The sequence below is a fragment of the Pinus tabuliformis genome, chromosome 5_2, assembly GCF_031772625.1.
Source record: "Pinus tabuliformis cultivar Carrire ecotype Pingquan chromosome 5_2, CPIR1, whole genome shotgun sequence".
Lineage (NCBI taxonomy): Eukaryota > Viridiplantae > Streptophyta > Pinopsida > Pinales > Pinaceae > Pinus > Pinus tabuliformis.
In genome coordinates, this window is record NC_142306.1 from 1,069,062,673 (window position 1) to 1,069,084,208 (window position 21,536).

A 21,536-nucleotide genomic window follows, 5' to 3' on the forward strand; every position below is an offset into this window, starting at 1 on the left:
GGACAGAAAGACGTCATCATTTGAAAGGAAAGGAAACATTTTCAACCAAATCCGCTCAATCTGCCTGCATCATACTACAAAATAGATTTTCAATCACAACCATGATTATATTTGTGATATATATCTAATGAAAACAATCTAGCCGGGTGAATGGTTTCTCCGCATCATCTTAATTTTAAAATCTTATATTTAAACTTCTCCATAAAGTATGGGTTACGTTGTGTACTTACCATCATCTATCAACAAATACTTACCCTTCTATTGATTTTTGAATATTCATGAACAATACTGCTAAAACAAGATAACTGTTACACAATTTAGAACATCTACTATCATAATTTTGCTAAGCATCAAGAATAAATGATGATGGCCGTGCTTTTCAATATGGCCGTGAACGATGTCCTCCACTGGGACGTCTATCAGGTCCACCACTACCATAACCACCTCTATCTCCACCATAACCATCTCTACTTCGTTCTCCACCATACCCATCTCTGTTTCGTTCTCCACCATACCCATCTCTGTTTCGCTCTCCATAACCACCTCTGCCTCTATTACCACCTCCAGATCTGCAAAGTGAAAAATGGATTATGATAGTGCTAATCAATTCATCTTGATAATAAGACAAATTTACAAATCCCGTAACCTATTTTAATGTGTAAGGTTGAGATACACATTGGGATGTGGGCATTATTTGGAAGGCAGTGTCAACAATACCAACTTACGATTCCCGTAACTTCTCTGACAAAAGCAATAATGATAAACATGATCACAAACACAAACTAATGTGTAATGTTGAGATACACATTGGGATGTGGGCATTAATTGGAAGGCAGTGTCAACAATACCAACTTACGATTCCCGTAACTTCTCTGACAAAAGCAATAATGATAAACATGATCACAAACACAAACGCCAAAACCTATAATATTGATACCTATGAAAATAGGCAGCAATATGATGGATGATAATACATACCCATAACCACCTTGAGGAGCTGGGGCCCTTGGTGCAGATTTTTGGGCCATTGTTACACCGATCTTGTGACCTCTCATAACATAGTCTGTGGATACAAAATAAAATTACATAATAACCAGGAAACTAACTGCTTTTGAGTAAATAAATTGTAAAACATATGAGAATATAATGCAGACAAGATCTACAAGAAAAAACAACATACCATTATAAAATCCACCTGCAGAATGTGCAGCAGAGGGATCTTCATAACTCAAAACAGCATCCCCTTTGTTGTTACCTGCATCATCCGTGTATATCTTAATGTTCCAAGGCCACTGGTCTTTATAACCACGCTTCTGCTTGATTCTTCCAACCTGTTGAAATTGATTATTAAGTGAACAATAAATAATTAAAAAATGATCACTATGCAAAGGAAATCATTATAAATATACAAAGAGTTCCTTGTGACATTTATGTTTGTTTTATGGGCAGATTTGACCATGTCACAACAATATCAAGAACTCCATGAAACCTTGAGTGTCTTAGAAAAATTCTGTTATTATCTTGACACTGGACTATACTGGCAATCACATACTTGTGGCAAATGAAAATTTGCTCGCTTGAAGGCTTAAAGCACTATAGAAGATAACTCAACCCAGCCTGCTGAACATGGTATCTTGTACATACAACAACGCATACTGTATAGTCTAGATTCTTACTCCAAACCAGTTTTACATCCATTTTAGACCCAACAAAAGAAAATTCCAAGCTTCATGGGGTTAAAAAGTTGAACAAGGGGACCTGAGCCGTTTATAAGTTTACATGGGCCCCAAACAGGGAAAATAAAAAATGTTATGCTGCCTAGAAAAACTAACTAAATTTTGGCCAAGTCCAAATCAAAAGCTGGAGTGATATGGACACAATGAAACAAAGCAGGCATACAACCAATGAAGACAGACACTGATAGGCACCTAAGAGAGACGATAACAAACGAAAAAACAAATGTCAAAAAAAAGGGAATTCAACCAATGCATAAAGAAGAATAACAAAAGAATAAATATTTTTCTAACCGGCAAATTAAACATATATAACATGCAACGCATCTGAGGGTAAAAAATAAAAACGAAAATTTATATCCATAATATATCCAAATTGAACACTTGAATTTTTATTTTACCTGGCCAATTCCTCCAAATAGATCTCTGAGTTCGTCAGAGGTCACGTCAAGAGGTAGATTGGAGATGTAAATTCGACAATTATCACAAGTTTCTCCACAGTTTTCGTCACACTGTTTTATTGTCTCTGCAGGCACACCATAACTACTAGTCACATTTCTCGAGTCATTTCTACCAATATTGCCCCTTGGCTCTTGATATCCACCAGACTTTTCTGCCCCGTAATTATCATATCCCACACCTCTACCAGCACCCCCTTGTGCACTGTAATTACCAGGTGGACCATAGCTATTAGGAGGCGGATTAGGAGACGGATTAGGAGGCGGATAGGCATTCGAGGCACCATACCCACCAGGAGGTGGAACAGCAGCTCCGTAACTAGGCGTTCCGCCATATCCAGCCGCAGGTGGGTTTGCATAGCCTCCTCCAACAGGAGCCGGAGGCATCTGTGGTTCCGAGTACTGAACTGCATAACCACCAGGACCACCATAGGGAGCAGCAGGACCGGCATGGCTTCCATATCCTCCACCTCCGACATCAGCACCATATGGAGCCGCACCTTGACCGCCCTGGTTTCCATATCCCCCTCCTCTCCCATCAGAGGCACCCCTTCCACCACCATAACTATTTCCACCTGATCCACCACCCCGGCCGCCGACACCCTTATTTGATCCTCCGCCATAACTACCACCCCTGCCATAGCCACCACTGCCACCGCCCTGTTCGCCTCCTGCACTTGTATTGGCTGCTCCACATTTATTACATTGCGTTCTCCTTGCAAAGTTCACATTGCCACAACTGGGCAAAAATAGACACATATTGTAAGAATCTACAAGATATTTGAGCGGAATAATCAGATGAACTATGAAACTTCATCCCAAGCATTCAAACACCAGGACAGAACATTGAAATCCGAATAAATTCAATTATCAAATTTTATCATAAGAACTCGTACGTGCAGGATAGGTCCCAGAATGTTGTTAAAAGTTAAAGGAAGCAAACAAATAAGAATTGGCCATTCTTCGGGAAACCTAGTGTGAAACAAAAATACGCACAAATTCAAAGAAAAATATATAAACTGGTAAAAAGGAAATGAAAGATCTAACCCTGGATTAGGGCAAACCCAATCCCCGTCTCGTTTTGGGGCTGCTCCGGGTCCTCCACCAGGGCCTCCTCTTCCTCCCGCTCCTCCTCCTCTGTAGCCTCCGCCCCCTCCACCACTGTTGTCGCCGGACTGATAACCTCCACCGCCTCCCCCAAACCGACCTTCAAAGCAAAATATAATAAATTACAGTTATAAAAATTTAGAAGATACCTAATACACAAATCTTGCCTCAACCAAAGGTCTTACAGCCGCTGTCACAGATACCCCATAACCCTTTCATAACCCTAAGGGCCAACAAAATATAGTAATAGTATGTGTTTTCGTAGTCCAATATAGAGATCAGTAATATAGGATTTACAGGATACTACGAAACAGTTAAAAAAGAGAAAAGAAAACACCAAGATTTTTTCTTCTTAAAAATAATGAAGTTCATACCTCTGCCTCCTTGAGAATAACCGCCATATCCTTTCCCATCATCAGGAACGCCGCCTGCCGGCACGTCCTGGCCATTCACTCCCGACATATTTATTGATCGATCCAGAGACTGCAAATGCAAAGACTGGGTTTTCACTGTGTGGATTTCGTTATGAGGATTCGAACACTTGATCTATCAAAATAAAAGACGAAAGATGAGACACAGATTAAATGAAATAAAATGAGTTTCTCTGTTTAGGTCCCGAAAACCCCACAAACTGATAACTATCTGAAAAACCTCGAAGAGACTTAGAAATGAGCCGCAGCTAAGGCCAAATATATCTTTTAGAGATGAAAGCTCTAGGTCTTCTACTGGCACGTGTAAGTGGTTCTTCCCTTGCCACCGGAGTTCGCAAGTAGATCTCCCCACAAATAAAATGAATGTACTCTAAATTGTAACTTCGTATTTTTATATCTTCTGGTTCCCCATTTTTTAAGAGGAATGGGGTGAAGGGTCACGTCTAATGAACGCGTCGGCCAAACAAATGTATTTCCCCATTTTACAAGAGTAATGGGGTGAAGGGTTATCTCTAATGAATTATCTCTATTTTTATTTCGGTAGAGATATGTATTTTTTTGTCAATAAAGACATAGTTTTTTTGTAAAGATATGTTTTTTAGTTTAATTGGTGTTCAAATTTATTTCAAAGGATCTCTTAACACGATGAGTTGCTATTTTTATCTATAATTTAAAATAATAATAATAATAAAATATAAAATATATTGAAATATATTACAATAAAAAATAATAATAATAATAAAATATAAAATATATGGAAATATATAATAATAAAATATATTAGAGTATTTCATTTTAATGTGTAAGGTATTGAAAAGTTATGTTGGGTGTTTGAAGTAAGTATTTAAAGTGAGATGTGGTGATGCAATGGTAGAAATGTTATTATGGTGATGTAATGGTAGAAATGTCATAATAACAGTTAATGTTTTGTTCTAGGGTTTAGATGTTCATGTCCATGCATTTGGGGATTTATAATTAAACCATCAACATTTGATTTTAGTGTTTAAAAGGTTGTGTTTTTTTATTGAGAAATTGTTTTATAGTATGGCTTTGAAATGCCTTATATTCACGGTTTATGTATTGTATGGATTTCACACCACATATACACACTCGAGGTTATTGTGTATGGGGTGTTAATTTTGTACATGACCCACCAATGGATGTTAGCAAGGATCTTCCATCCATCTTGGCAATGGCTCTCTTGCATTGGGGCCTCCTCCATTAAGTTACTTGTCATCCACATTATATATAATGCTATGATAGGGTCCCCTTTTGTCTTTTCCCTTCATCTTTGCCCATTGGTTGTATATTTGGCATGCTAGAGCTTTTAGTTTCATCATTTGAGACATCTTCCAAGCAATTAGATTGGCTTAGGCTTCCTGCATTTGGTTTGGTCCCTAGTTGGTTAGAAGTGCCTCATTTTGGGTCCTCAAATGTAATACACCACTTGACCACTAGAATATAATGGATTAAATCATGTATCAGTTGTAAATGCATAGTTATAAGGATGAGAGTCAACCCACATGAGCTTAAATTAACAACAATGCAAGTAAAATGATGTGTGTTTGCTTTATTGTATACTTAAGGTCTCAAAAGGTGTATAACACAATATTGATGTAATCTAGTGCATCTTCAAATTTAACCTTCTAATAGGACCTGAGATGTGTGTGGTAATTGGAATGTCATTACTGTGTAGAATAGTAAATATTCATTAGGAATGCATAATCCATTAATTATCTTTTAATCAATTCAAGTTAACTAAACTAACAACATGGATAATAAACACAACAACATACAACTTGTTAAGATATATCACAAACACATAATTGTCATTGACATTCTTGTCATCGTACTCTTTGGCCTCATCATCTTTAGCCTTAATGTCATCATCATAATGGTTAAGGGCTATAAGGGTATTAAGGTTAGGGTTAATAATTATAAGAGATAAGGGTCATGAGGGTTACATGAGTCTAGGCTTAAGGAATGTGTATTATAAGAGCTAAAGGTTATGTCTTATAATGTTAAGGGGTTGAGAGTTTTAGCTTTTATGAATATATGGATTAGGTTTATATCTTTTGCGAAGGTTGGATAGGTTAGGGGTTCAATCTATAAGGTTCAGGGCTATTGATTATAAGTGTGAGTTAGCATATGTAATATGGTTAAGGGATGTATCCCTGAGGGTTATGTAACCACCCCCTCCCAAATTTACCCAAATTCACTTGCCTTCTAGGCTAAACATGAGACAAAGAGTTGTTATGACATGACCTGACCTCCAAGCTCCAATTAAGGAAATGGAGCCTACACACTTGCCACAAACTGACAACTCACATAATCCCTTAAGGCTAAATGACACACAGAGGCCAAAGGACCACCCCAAATGACCAAACCTTGAGTTGGGGCTCTTTTTCACTGACCTAGCCTACCAATTGCATGCATGACAAGGCCTAGGTGTGGTTATAGGCCTCCAACCGTATGCACAACTTCCTCCATGCGATTATGACCTAACTTGCCCAGTGTTGAAGTTTCTAAGTCTACTTAGTTAGAAACCCTCCATGCACTTTATCTGATTTATTCCTATCTACTTGTTAATTTACTTAATAAGTTATTTACAATGTAAATGCTGAAAATAAACACTAGTGCATGCTCAACATATTACAGATCAACAACTAAAAGAAACATAAACAAACACACCATATGACACCATTATTTTTGGACTAATGTCCCTAGAAAAACCCAATGTGGGAAAATCGGTGCAACGATCTGAGGGTTTTCTTATTAAGCAATGTCAAAGTACAATCCGGGTGTTGAAACTGGCCTACCCAACAAAGAATTTTCTTGGCAGTAATACCTCTCAGTTTGAGACAAATCTCCTGGCTGAAACCTCGGATAATCCTTCCAACAGCTTCTCAACACCAATCTGCCCCAAAAACCCCAACGTATGCCCTTTTTGGACTGCATCAGCCCCTCTCTGCCTAGCGCTGGCCCTGTGTCACCCTGAATGGGTCTGCATTAGCCTTGGGAGGCCCTGCGTTAACCTTTTGTCCCTCTGCGTCAACAACACTGGCCTCTCTGAGGCTTTGCGCAGCTCTTGGTTGCCTCTGTGTGGCCCTGCGTGAGCTCTAAATGCTCTGCGTCTCTCTCTTTCTGGCTACTGCGTTGCTCTTCCAACACTATCTCTGCCTCTTTGTTTCTTTTTACTCAATGCCCCTCAACTACAACTCTCAATCATTAATTCTATCTCTCTTAGCAAACCCCACTCTAGAGAATAGAATCACTGATCACTTTGGTGTGTTCTCCAAGTGACCCTCAAGCCTCCTCTTATAATTTTCCTCTTGACATATCAACGACCAAGATTAAGTCCCTAATCAATGACTAAGATTAGATCTGGCTTGATCCATGTCTTTTGGACCATTCTAACATAGTTTCATATTAATACACATTAATATTTTATTTTCCCTAAGTTTAGACTTAGGGACTCCATTAAAAATATTAATTATTTTAATATCTCATGAACTGTTAAGAACCTACCCAAACCCTTTCTGGGTATTGGATATCTCATGTGCCCCAACCTCTCCACCAAATTTCGTGGCTAGAGCACATTCAATGGTACCCCAAATCAACACCCAGTTCAGAGGGTGCGGTCCCGAGATTTGAGCCACCTTTTCAGCCCCTGCTCCAGACCATTGCCCATAATTTCCTAACACTTTCCAAAATCATTATTGACATGATAACAAAGCTAAACATTCCATCTCGAATCAAACTTGACCTAGACAAACTGGAACATATTAGGCATTTCAACAAACACATGGCAAACATGTAAGCTACAGGTTATGAATGCATATCTAATCATAATAGTTTGAGATTCATCTGAGAATCACCAAGAAGGCTCTATGCCTTCTCCACATAACTACAACAACACTTATTAGTCCATATATTCGTCAACCAATCAATAACTAAAGAATTCATGAAAAGAGCCATAAATAATACAGATCATATAACCAACATAGAAACCATAGCAACTTAACCATAATATCTCCAACATAATCGCTACAAATGTGTAGAAATTTTGAATAATTTAACACATATTCAATGGAGATTATCCTGATTATGTACTATTGCGGAAAAACATACACAATACATAAGCTCCTCTACGTTGATCATCAATATAGCAGCATCAATAACAATAAAACATCAAGAGCATTCACACATTAACACAGTATGTATCCCGGGGAAAGCATCTCGCTAAAAACCCCAACTATCTGTATATTAATGATTGAGTCATGTAACATTACACAGCATAATACTTCTCACAAGTATCTCCACCTTTGTTACACACAATACAACTCAGATCTGATCTCCAAATCTCTTCCACTGCTTGCCTGCCTCCACTGCTCAATACCTGCTCAAGAACTAATGAGAATGGCTTACCAAACTCGTTTTTCACCTGCAAAATAGTCACTCACTCTTTGTTGGACGTGAGCACAAGCTATAATGTGGGCAAATACGTAGCAAACTCATTGGTATACTCAATCCCTTGATTGTGCAAGATCTGGTGCACAACTATAGTCACAACTGATAGCAATCTGATTCTCTACCACCTGTCCCTGTTGAACTGAACATGCACTGACATGCAACTGAGTTAACTGATGTATTCATTAGTTGTATTATGAGTTAATAACTTGTGAATTAATTAATAACTAATTCACCCAACTCATCTCTAGTCTATTTGCCAGTTAGACTAAATACTACCAATTTAACAAAGCTAAACCGAACACAACTCCATCAACTCCACAATCAACTCCACCAAACTCAACTGATTGAGTTCTAACTGAAGTCATGCATGCAACAACTCAACTGACTCATAAGAAAAGCGTATTTCCTTCTGACAGCTGCATGTGCCACCTCTGTAGCTCAAACTGAAGTGCTCCAAGAGAATAAGATTAAGTTTATAGTCCAAATATTATTGTGAGATAATAATATTTGACTTTTCTATTTTTTGACAGCTAGTCTAAAAATAGACTTTGATCACTCACACTTTCATCAAAAATAGAAGTCCATCTATTTTTCCCAACTTGATCAATCATCCATAAACAGCAACCTGCAATCCATAGACATGATCCACATGTCTAAAAATAGACATAGTCTAAAAAATAGACTTGCGCCAAATAGCCTGCGGGCCCACTTAGTGAAGGCGACTCTTTTCACTAAGCTCCATCATCTTGTTGCAATCTCAACAAAATGCTCATAGTCCACAATAAGGAAATGGTCTCATATTAACATATGAAAATACCAACCAAGTCAAGGACTTCCACGTATCACTTGACCATAGATTGGACTGAACCAAATATCTCTTTCAAACAATCACCACCGTGCCATATTTCAAGCATGAATGTGGGATCTCATGGAATAATCGAGACAAAACCAAACGAGGGCTTCCATAGACCAAACCACCTCAACCCTCAACCAAAGTGATTCCACCTCCACGATCAGACATCACTAACACCAACCAGATCAGTCTCTACCCAAGTTGTCCAGGGCTCCATGAACTAATAACTCAACCCATAGCCTTTTAGGGCTCTAGAGCATTTGTCCAACCCGGCTCCAGGGACTATTATATCAACCCACTAAGAGCTCTGGAGTGTTTGCCCCAACCTAGGCTCCAAGACTAGTAACTCAACCCAAATTGTTCAAAGGTTTTCACAGTGTTTGTTCCAACCCACAACCATAAGAGCACCAATTGAAAAGAATCAAGTGGACAAACCCACAACGCCATGGCTATCCAAGAAATGGCAAGGCAACGCTAAACCACTGTCAATCCAGGCAAATCTCCATGCCAATGACAACACATAACTAGAAAATCACATGTATATACCATGCATCCATAAATCAACAAAGAAATCACACATGCAACCTATTACCTGCAAAGAAATCCAGTTGTAGTTGTTGATCCAACTGTTTCCTTGCGCTTTCCTTTGCCTTCTTTCTCCAAATCCATTATATGCCAAAGTGCTCCAAGAATACTCTAAGTGTGAAAGAGTATGAGAGAATGAGAATGAATGAATGAATACTCTATATATATATATATATATATATATATATATATATATATATATATAGATATATAAGCTTCTTGCCCCTGAAGATGGGTGAAGTGTTCACCCATCTTCTAACAAAATACACAGGTCTCCAAAAGTTCTCAACAATATATATATATATATATATATATTTTTTTTTTTTTTTTTTTTTTTTTCAAAAACATTATATATATATATTTTTTCAAAAATGTTTTTTGTTTTTCTCTTCTTAATATCATAAAGATTTTTCCTTTTCTGGTGTTGTTGTTGTTGTTGTTGTTTTTAAATAAACACAAATATCGTTGTTGTTTTTCTTAAATAAACACAAATATTTCTATTATAAAAAAAATCTTTACATCAGTGAGTACAATAGAGATAAAGGCTAGAAGAGGGCCATGCTAACATTGAAGCACAATTGCAAAAATCTAGTTTCACCATGCAAATTACAGACAAGGGCCATACTAACACTGAAGCACAATAGCAAAAAACTAGCTTCACCATGCAAATTACAGACATGCATGAAGAGGCAAACTAGAGAAATTACACACCCAAATAAAGAGGCGAGCGCCCACCACAAAACTTCCATCAACCTTAGAATTTTCATAAGCATAGAAACACTAGAAATAAATAAATATGATAATATATAGGAAATGAAAGATACACTAGAGCATAAAGCCCAAGGCCCTCCAATAGAACACCGAACAAACAATACCAAAATGCCAACACAAAAAAGACATGCGCGGAACCATTACCAAAATACCAAAACATCACTAAATAAAGACCCTCAAACAAGACCAAAATGCCAACACCAAAAGGACATGCTCAGAACCATTACCAAAATACCAAAACACCATCACTAAACAAAACCAAAATACCAAAACACCATCACTAAACAAAAACCAAAATACCAAAACACCATCACTAAACAAAGACGCGCAATGATGGTAACCATAATGTGCGTACAACTTGGATCATATGTGTATATGTGTGCCCAAACAGAGCTAAAAGCCATATAACCTCAAGTATAGATGTGTGCCTCCTTTCATGGTGTTTAGATGTGTTTTTATACCATGTTTCATTTTCATTATAAATGTTATGAGAATGAGTTGAATTAGTCTCAAGTATAGATGTGTGCCTCCTTTCATGGTGTTTAGATGTGTTTTTATACCATGTTTCATTTTCATTATAAATATTATGAGAATCAATTGAATTAGTTTTTATTTGAATAAGGTAAATTTGTTTTGCAATTTAGTTATACTTTAAAGTTATTTTTGATCTTTTAAGTTGGGGTTAACTTTATCTTATTTTTTATCTCTTCATTACATCACAATCAAATTTAGTTTGAATAATATTTTTAATGGTATAATATTTTGTAAAATTGTTTTCCCTCATTTTTTAATAGTTTAACTAAGAATTAACATATTTATATGTGACTCTCTTAATAAGCCTTGGTTAACTTTCTAGGAATTTGAATCTATATTGATAAACATTTTTTTCCATATAATTATCTTGTTCTTGTAGATTATGTGCCTAATTCTAGGGCTAGTCTCAATGGATGGAAATAATTGATAAAGTATGTTGCTTGTAATTTTAAGATTATATATAATAAAATGTTTTTAGATTTTCTCAAATTTTCTTCTAATTTTTCTAGGAAGGGTGCTATCTAAAACTTATATTCATATATGATAATTGTAGTAACAAGTATGCCATAGAAGACTTTCTTTTTGTTGGACACCTAATCCTCAATGGGTTAGTGTGGAAGCTGAATAGACAAAGTAGTCCAAGGGACCTTGGGATGTGAAACCCAAGAGTCACATAATGTACTATAAATGTATATCTCTTGTTAATAAAAATTGTACTCTCCTGATTATCTTTCATATTGTCCTTGCTGTCCATGTGTGTTTAAAATGGTATCAGAGCAGGCGATTGCTGGTCCTGCTCCAATTTGAGCCACTTGTTTTGTGGTCTCTATATATATGTCAGTTCTGCGTTACCTGACCTTTGACTCTGCCTTATTCCCCTCAGACCTGAAATAACCTACCTTTGCCAACACTGCACATCTGTCCATACTGTCATTTCCTGTGTTAGCGTTGAGTTTGTGCACGATGTTCAATGCGTGCTGCATAAAACTTCAATTGAATTTAATTTAAGATCACACGTTGTTTGGTTGCGTTGTGAGAACTGGATAACACATTGGAAGTGCAGCTATGTGACGGAATACTGAGAGAAGCAGCTGCGTTGAAATCGAATCTGGTAAGTTTGCATTAAACCTTTGGTGTTTAAATTGGTAACACCAAGATCATGCCGTAGTGTTACAGCAGAGAAGGCAATGATTAAAGTTCAGTCTGGTTTGCATCTTTTTCGAAGGGCCTTGAAGTTTCTGTTTGGGGGTCGATTATTTACATATTATTTGGCATTATAGTCGACTGAAGTAGAACACTGTTTATTGACATATTGAACATTGTTGAATGCGTTGGCACATCGACTTGGAGAGTCGATTTTATAGAAGGCGCAATTGTTTAATGAGCATTGAGTTGAACTGTTATGAAAAATGTTTGAAATCGTGTTGAGATATTTAAGCTGTAGATTCAGATATTGAAGAAAATCGGAATTGGAAAAACGAAAGAATGGAATTTATACAAATCGATGTGTTAATATCGACCTGTCATTGAATGAAAGCGCAGTGGAATTGAATGGTTCGATTGCTAGTGAACTCCAGAATTTGAAGGCAGTCCAGAGATTGATATATTGCCGAAATTCGAACAGGTTGGGATAAATGAAATGAAAGCTGAGTAATGTGTTTAAAGTTAATTAGCAAACGTGTGGGAATTAAGCATTGGGGTTAAAATTATATAAGTTGCCAGGTTGAATATAAAAGTAAGGGTGCAATCTTTAATTGAATCCGACCATATATAATGAGAGTTATTGGATTGTTTGATAAGCTTTTGAATGATTGATCATAGAGAAATGGATATGGTTTTCATAAACCATAAAGTGATGAACCAAAGGTTATTGGCATTTGGTCTGAATGTGTGAGGTGAGTTTCAATACTATTCGACATGTGGGACTGATGTTATATTGAAGCTTAAAATTTAAAGTTGGATTCTGGTTTTGAATCACATGTTTTAAATGCTTCCGCATGCAAATGTTAAAGTGTGAATTTGCCAGCGAATGAGGTTTTGGATTTGGCATTTGCTGAGCATGCATTATGTGCGTGAGTTATTTTTCAAGACCGTTGAAATCGTCGGTTGAGTAGCTGGACGGGTGTCTTGAGGAAGGTGAAACGGAACCCACTCATTTTTGTTGCTGCCTGAGTTATCTCCTACCCGAGTTGTTTGCTTTGTGGAGTTACTGTTTGCTCTCTCTATAGTTCTGTCTGCCACACCTGCGCTGCCCTGACATATTCTATTTATGATTTTTTGCATACGCTCAGACTTCAAAACCGTTTCATATTCTCTGCAAACTCATCTCTGTCCATAACGCGCTACCTTTCCAGCGCTGCCTCTGCTGCAAACTCACTATTGAAACGTTGAATGATGGCCTGAAACGTTGAATGATGGCCTGACATGTTGCACAATACCCTGCTGGATATAAACCGGAGACCTTCTGCGTAATGGTGTGGCTGCTCTGCACAGTGGAAACGTGGTGACAGCGGACACGGAAAGGACAGTAACGCACTCTGTTACTCGGTTGATGGCGAGTTTAACATTCGAGGATGGACAACATCAGTGTTGAAATTTCGAATGGTTGTTGAGTAACGTCTGTTGCTGGCTTACTATTCAAACAACAAATAACTTCAAACACTGTGGAATGGTATATTGAACTATGGTATAACGCTGTGGATTTATTTAATATTCCACGGCTCTCTTAATCTGCATATTAACGCTGTTTATATGGTATTAAACTGCCATTTTATTGAATGGCATTAAATTGCGTTGAATGGATTTTTTAACACAACGTTCCTTGCTCATAATCGACTGGAGGTCTATATTATTGCTGCACATGGGAGACGAAGAATTTGCATGAACAGAACAAATTTAGTGTGTGGTGAAACATTGAGTTATTCATGGTATATGAATTGAATTTTTTCCACAGTTCATCTTTCTGATCTAATCTGAATTATAAAGTGTTTGTGTGTGGTACTTGGAGGAGCTCAAACACAATTATCAAGTTACTTAATATATTGCTGCTGGTTGGTCTGTGTTCTATGTACATTGAAGCTGACTTGTGACAAAAGAGTTCCTGTGAAGAGAATATATGCCTCCTATATGTTGTATTATATGATTGGATAGCATGCATGTACACTAGTTCATGCGCTGGTTATATGATTCATGTGTCCTCACTCTTTACATGTTCATTGAAGGTGCTCTTCACATATAGCGTTGAAGGCTATACGTTGAAATCATGTCTTTTGGATTGGTATAGAATTGTTATTGAATTGTGTTGATGGTTGAGTGCTACGTTGAGCCTTTAAAGCCAATGTTGGTTATACATGCACCTTGGAATGATGGGTCTCTAATGTTTAACATGTTTATGAAGATGTATTAGAATTTTGTTGCAAGCATTGTGATTATTTAGGGTACATTTTCACCTCAACTCATACTAAAACAAGCTTCTAGTGGTGCATTTCTAAGTGTTGAGAAAAATGGCTACAATTACTAAAGTATTAGAGTTCATGAAAACTCTTATACAATCTACTGTTGATGAAACATTCCAAATCAACAAAGGCTCTCTCTCAGAAATTCAGACATGTCTACAATATGCACAAGAACAGATTGAATTTTTGCAGCTTGAATCTCAACTACAGCAGGAAGAATTACAGCAGTGGAGTCATCATTCTGAACCTGTTTCTGTTCAGAAAATTGAAACAGACTCCCATAAACAACAAAACATTAATGTTGCAAATTCAGATTCAGTACCTAATACAACAACAGTTGTACATGCAGATGCAGAAACTCAGTCTGCACTTCCCAAGCCCATCATCAGACCTTGGGAACAGCTTGTCCACAACAAGCATATAACTGGTCTTGGATATGACAAGGACTTGTCCTTTCATATTCCGGACTACTCCAAGCCCATTCAGTTTCAGAGTGTGGGATTCATTCATGACAGTTCACCTCCAGCTGTTCCAGATTCTACTCCTCTTCCACCGCAACAACAACAACAGATCATAAAATGCCAACACTGTGACCGAGTTGGCTATCTGAAAGATCACTGTTTTGATCTTCATCCATGTGAGCATTGTCCTAAAACCAGCCATTCTTCACACAGATGCTTCAAAAACAAACGTCATGCAAGAACAAAGATTCATCTTGGATGGATCGCTTCTTGGTAATGGGCATCAACAACCAAGAAGATATTCCAAACACATGTCAGAACTTGTTCCAGAGTATTGAACAGTCTTGCAGTTGAGTTTTCTCCATCCTCTCACCTTGTATCTGACAGGGGGGAAATGATGGTCATCTACAAGCTTCAAAGCCACATCAAGCGAGCCTGAGCCACAACCTGCCACACCAGTTTCAGAGTTGTAGCCAGAGACAAAGATGCCCGTGAACATGCCTTCAGTTGGTAATCTGGGACACTTCCTCTAGCAGAAGACTTCAGCTTCTTGCCAGTTTTGGAAGAATTCCAGGAACACAATTGAGAACACTTCCTCTAGCAGAAGACTCCAACTTCTTAAGATTCAACCTCCTATATGATCTTAAGAAAATGGAGTTGACAACTTGAGACCTTACTGACTTCCCTCAGGTGCTACAGGATCTCCAGGAGCAACCCAACCCCTCCAAGTGGCCAGTCCCTGATATAACTCTCTTTTTCACTTACCTAGAGCCTCAGTTTCTCCCTAACCATGGCATGAAATCGAATGTAAAGCTCCAGTCACTCCCATAGGCCTGCCTACCAGCGAATGTGAACTTTTCCAATCAGTTTTATGCCAGCAACCCTGAATTCTAAGCAACTTCTTCAAGGTCAGGACTCAATCCTCTACCCAGAACTCAATGAAACTTATAGAAATTATAAATGACATAGAAACAAAGCTTATAAACCAAAACTTGGATTGGGACTTGACCTGACCCCTCCCAACTAGGACTGACATTCCATCAAATACATGGTAAACATGCAACTTACAGGTCATGAATGCAAATCTGAACATAGGTATCTGAAACTTATCTAAGGTTTAACAAGAAGGAACAATTCCTTCTCAAAATAGTTTTCATAACACCGATTAGGCCATGCATTCATTAACCAGACATTCATTAATGGAAATTTGATAAGATCCATACTTACATATGTCAATTAACAATGTGTATAACCAACATACAACCAAATAAATAACAATGATAGAACAACCATTAAAGCCGCGTAATAACAAGTATATTTACTCATTAAAAGCAAGAGGAACTTATCTCTTATTAACCATAAGAAAAAGCCAACCAAGTCAAGGACTTTCACGTAACCCCCAACCATAGATTGGGATGAACCAAATATTTCTTTCAGCCAATCACTCTTGTGCCATATTCCAAGCATGAATGTGGGATCTCATGGGATAAACTAATACATAAATAACCAAGGGAATCAGAGGTTAAACCACGTCCACCCTACCATACCGTAATCTCACCTAAACCAATACTGAGATCACAAAACAAAACTAAGCTTGGATTCCTCATAATTCTTTCACCATCCCTTGAGTAATTTTCTCGTCCCCACCCACCTGTTGAGGGCTTCCCAGAGAAAACCATCTCCACCCCAACCCTTGGGATTTTCCCAAGACCACCTCACCCAGATCCAAAACCTTTCGATAATCCAAAGCTCAACTGAGAAAGAATCCCATCACACCATGGCTATCTGGAAATGGCAAGGCAAGGCTAAAACCACTGTCAAAACCTAGAAAAATCCATGCCACCAACAACAAAGAAACCAAAATACACACATGCATATGCCATGCATGCCAAAACCAACTAGGAAATCATACATGCAATTTGTTACCTGCAAGTATTCCCACTGAAGCTGCCTGATCCAACCTTTCCTTTCTTGATCCTTGCTTCCTTTGCCTTCCTTGTCCTTCCTTTTCTTTCCTTTTCTTGCTTGCTTTTCCTTCTCCTCTTGGTGCTCTTCTCCTCTCTAAGACTAACTCCAAAACTAAACTGACAAAAGGCTACCAACTGATGCTATGATGTCTTTTTATTCTTGATGCCTCTAATTTCTTCATTTTTCCATTATTTTCCTTCATTTCCCCCTCACATGGAACCTATGAAATTTCACCTCCCTTTTCTCCTAATTCCCTTTATTTTCATTAAAAAATATGGCAAAAATGCCTTTTTTCCTTTTCAAAGTCTTGTCCATTTCCTTTGCCAATTTCCCCTTAGCCATAAACACAACAAGTGATGCCCACTAGGATATTTTTCCCAAAATTCAACTTGGAATAAGTGTCCCATGACAATGATCTTATTTTTCCTTTATTAACTTTTATTACATGAAATTTTAACTTGGAGTTGTTACATAGAAAATATGACATTTATTTGAATCCCGCACGCCAACAAGAATTCTCAGCTATGGTCTCACCTACATGGGGGTAACCCCTTTCGATCTTGTGAAACGCAATGTGTAGATCAAGTGTTTGACAAAAACCCTAGGGTTGATCTCATCCATGGTAATTAACAATAAGACCTTAGTGATGGAGTTAGCTAAGGATATCTTGTTTGATCAGGATTCACATGCATCAATGTAGTGGGGCATTGATAAATTGACAGATGATATGGAGGAGTTGACTAAGGTTCAATTAGGGGATAACCTATACAATCTCATCAATGAGGACAATTTGCTTACAAAGGAAGATATGAAGGAACCCAATATGCCTCAAAATATTTTAGATTAGAGGAAATCTCAGGTACCATATGGTTCTTCCTACATTCAAGATGAGACCATATCCACAGTTCCTATGAACTTTACATTCTTTTTTAGGCTAAGATTAGGGGTTCCCTCTATATGAAGGTCTAAGCCACAAATATGGACTCCTCACTTGCATCCATAATTAAAGATCGGATGGGACTCCCCTATTGTAGTATTAAGCTTGTACATGGAGGTAAGAAGCTCCAATACCTGAAATCCCTTAGAGAGTACAACATAGCCAAGGATGTCTTTATTTATCTAGTCTTAAGTTTAATAGGTAGAGCCAAAGGTTGGGGTCCATCCTGCTCCTCCCAATCAAAATCCTCTAAGGAAACCCTACATAAATGAATTTTATCTCCAAATCCCAAATATCTCTCAAGGCTAGCTTTCATTGTGGAACTGGAAACAAACATTACATCTCTTGGAGTGGATAATATTGTAAACAATTTCATTTTCATAGATTATGAATGATAGGCAATTGTTTTCCATTTTAATGGATTGCGACCATCAACATCTGCTCTTCGAAAATGGGTGCACCAGAACTGGTCCTCAAATACATATTTGTATTTTTTCCCAAAAGGATTCTTTATATTACTCCTCAAAAATATAGATGACCAACAAAATGTTTCTAATTAGGGTCCCTTATTTTGGGGTCATTTTGGTCTCTCATTTCAACCATGGTTCCATGAATTTAACCCTCTTTTTCATGATGGCTTTGGCCACTCTATTGTGGGTAAGGGTTCCTAACTTGCCCATTCATTTGATATAATCAGATATCTTTACCGACGTGGGAAACTTAATAGGACACTTCATTAAAATAGATAATCAAATGATTGTGAAAGGAAAGTCACATTTGTTTGCATATGTGTTAAAGTAGATCTCATCAAAGGGTTGCCTAATAAAATCATTCTCAAGTGGAGGGGCAAGGTTTATTAGCAACTAGTGGACAATGAAATTACCATTTAACAATGTAGGATTTGTCAACAACCCAATCATCTTCATAATACCTACCCTTTCTCTCATGGGTCCTATCCCCACCTGAATGCTAAGGAAAAGAGTCATGGTTGGAAAGATGCAAAGGATACAAAAGGATCTAAGAATACTTTGACTCACAAGAAGGACAACATAAAACAACAGAAGACACCTCCCATCAAATCAACTACTTCATACTTAGCTCAGCCACATGTAAAGCCATCTCGTCCTTCAACTGAGGAGGCCCAACCTTCAACTAAAAATTAAATAGACACAACCATAATTTTGGCCTCGTCAATGAGTGGGCACAAACATATTCATTAGATAAATTAGATAGTTATAAGTAAACAAAAAATAATTTAGAACCTTTGGCAATGGAATTGTCTCAGAGAAATGTCATCAATGTCTCCTCTACATCTATTCCTTATAACTCCTCAAAATGGATTGACATCCGCAAGAGAAAAGGAAAAAGGGAAAAATCCATGATTAATCCTCGGTCCTAAAACCAAGACTATAGTAAGTATATTGTCTTTTAATGTGCTGATTTTTTTATGGATGGAATGATGTATTTTGCTATTTTGAAGTAAAACAAATTAACTTAAAATAAAAATAAAGATATCACCATACACAACATCTTTACATTATTACTTCCTTGACAAAATAAACACTTCCAAAACCTTAAATCAAATACATACTCATAATTTTAAATATCTTTGTAACATAGGCCACAAGTTTCCACGAACTAAAAGTGGTTTTCTCATATCTGGCAATGGAATTGTCCATTAAAACTAAAAGTGTTTGCTTGGTTGACTAAGCGCAATCAGATACACACATGGGATAACCTTTGTAGGCATGGTTTCTATGGTCCGAGTAGATGCACCATGTGTGTATCGACCTATGAGGAGTGGATCGTTTAGTTTTAAAATTCCCTTTTGCTAATTCCATGTGGAAGGGTGTGTTGGAGCATGATATTCTAACAAACTCGTGACTTGCTACGTAGTTGACCAACAAAACCCACTCAACATCAACCCTTTCAAAAACAGTCATGATGTGGGTGAATTCTCACTCGAGATACTAATGGGTGTCTGTCAGAACTAGGTTTCTGCAGTCTGATGATATTTTTAAGAGTGTAAGACACTAGACTTCCACCTCTAGGGTAAGGCTTAAACACCCATCAGATAGAAACTTAACCATCATCCTAGGACTATGCACTACGCAGTACCTCTAGACTCTTATGTTCACCAACTAGCCTGCAAGTCGCAAGTAACTGTGTGTTGGAGGCTGAATTGACTTACACCTCTTGGCATTTGGGACAACCTTAACAACACCAAACACTATGAAGTATTAATACATTACCATACCTTCAACTAGCATGATCATTCAAGACATTCAAACATAGTTGTAGTAGGACATTAGACACATGTTAAACCAACATACCATAACTAGAGAGATACATTCATGCATTAAACAAGATATTAGTGGAAACCTAACCATATATTTCATTATAAATAGGTAAAATGCGTCAGGCGCTACAACGCAAATGTTATGTAATCTGGCTCACCCTCCACTAGTCTTTGCACAACGTACAAAAGGGAAATCACTCGTAGTACAAAATCATCTAGCCTTTACTTTATATGATTGACTTTACATAGGGGGTTGCAAAGTAGTTACACACTCAAATGTTAATACTTAAGGCTACATACATCCTTATCAACAAATATCGTCTTCAACAACCACATTCTTAGCATCCATTTCCCATTGTCCAGTCATCTAATATGCTAATCAACCTTCTAACCTCTCTCAAACCTCTCCTTTATCATCTCCTGGTGCCTTCCTGGAATTTCTCGTCCTGCTCCTCCACTCCTACAGTTGTTATCTCAATTGACATGTTGTTAGGATAGTTCTCGACATTATCCTTAGTTAGCCCATGCCTACTTAATTTTCCTTTGAAAATATATCCTACTTGTTCACTCCACTTCGTCGACTTTCCTTTTCCTACAAAATATCTCAAACCTCCTCTACCACAACATCTCTCTCCTCCTTCACCAAAGTTACAAAATCCTAACTACCTAAGCTTATTTTCACATGTCCCCACTCTCTAGACACTACCACATTCTTCCTGCATGGTACCTCCCTATGCCATGCCTCTTCCTCCTACGACAGCTCACTGTACTTCACACCATCTGCTCCTTTTGCGCTCCTCTATCCTCCTACATGGTTCTCCACTGAGAAATTTTTTAATAAAGAATGTATGGCCTCCAACAGCCTCCCAAAGCAAAACTACGGCTCGTCCCAAACCACTCGGTCCTTCTTCCATCCCCCTAGATTCGGTAACCTCTGCTCTTACTATGGTTGTCTTCTCTCTTTTGGTACAACAACTTTTAGGGGCGGTCAGGTGGTCTAGTTGTCCTGGAACTCTGGAATTGGATAAGAGGGGAGAGTCATGCTCCATCTCTCCATAGTGGTGCTCTCAGAAAAAGAAAAAGAAAAAAGAAAAAAAGAAAAAAAGAAATAATTAATAATTAATAATTAAAGTAAATAAAAATTAATTAATTAATAATAAACAATAAATAATAAATTAATAATAATAATAATAGAAATAATAATAATTTACTTAATTAAAAATTAAAATTATATATATATATATATATATATATATATATATATATATATATATATATATATATATATATATATATATATATATATATATATATATATATATATATATATATATATATATATATATATATATATATATATATATAGGACAAATTGACCTCCTCATCAACTCAAAGGAGAAAGCCAAGATGACTAAAGCAAAGACAACAATTGCAGGCCTAGAATCCACACTAACACTCTCTATACACTGTC

At 37.3% G+C, this 21,536-nt stretch overlaps 1 protein-coding gene across 1 annotated transcript; it reads right to left on the reverse strand.

Annotated features, from left to right (window-relative positions):
- Positions 1-237: 237 nt before the first annotated feature.
- LOC149162923 (transcription initiation factor TFIID subunit 15b-like) lies at positions 238-3,952 on the reverse strand. Its single transcript, XM_089437453.1, has 6 exons — positions 3,673-3,952; positions 3,239-3,398; positions 2,135-2,930; positions 1,181-1,331; positions 979-1,063; positions 238-569 (listed from the first exon to the last, which is right to left on the reverse strand). Exons 1-6 carry the CDS (start codon positions 3,758-3,760, stop codon positions 380-382), a joined length of 1,470 nt encoding a protein of 489 aa, XP_089293579.1. The 5' UTR covers positions 3,761-3,952; the 3' UTR covers positions 238-379.
- Positions 3,953-21,536: the final 17,584 nt, after the last annotated feature.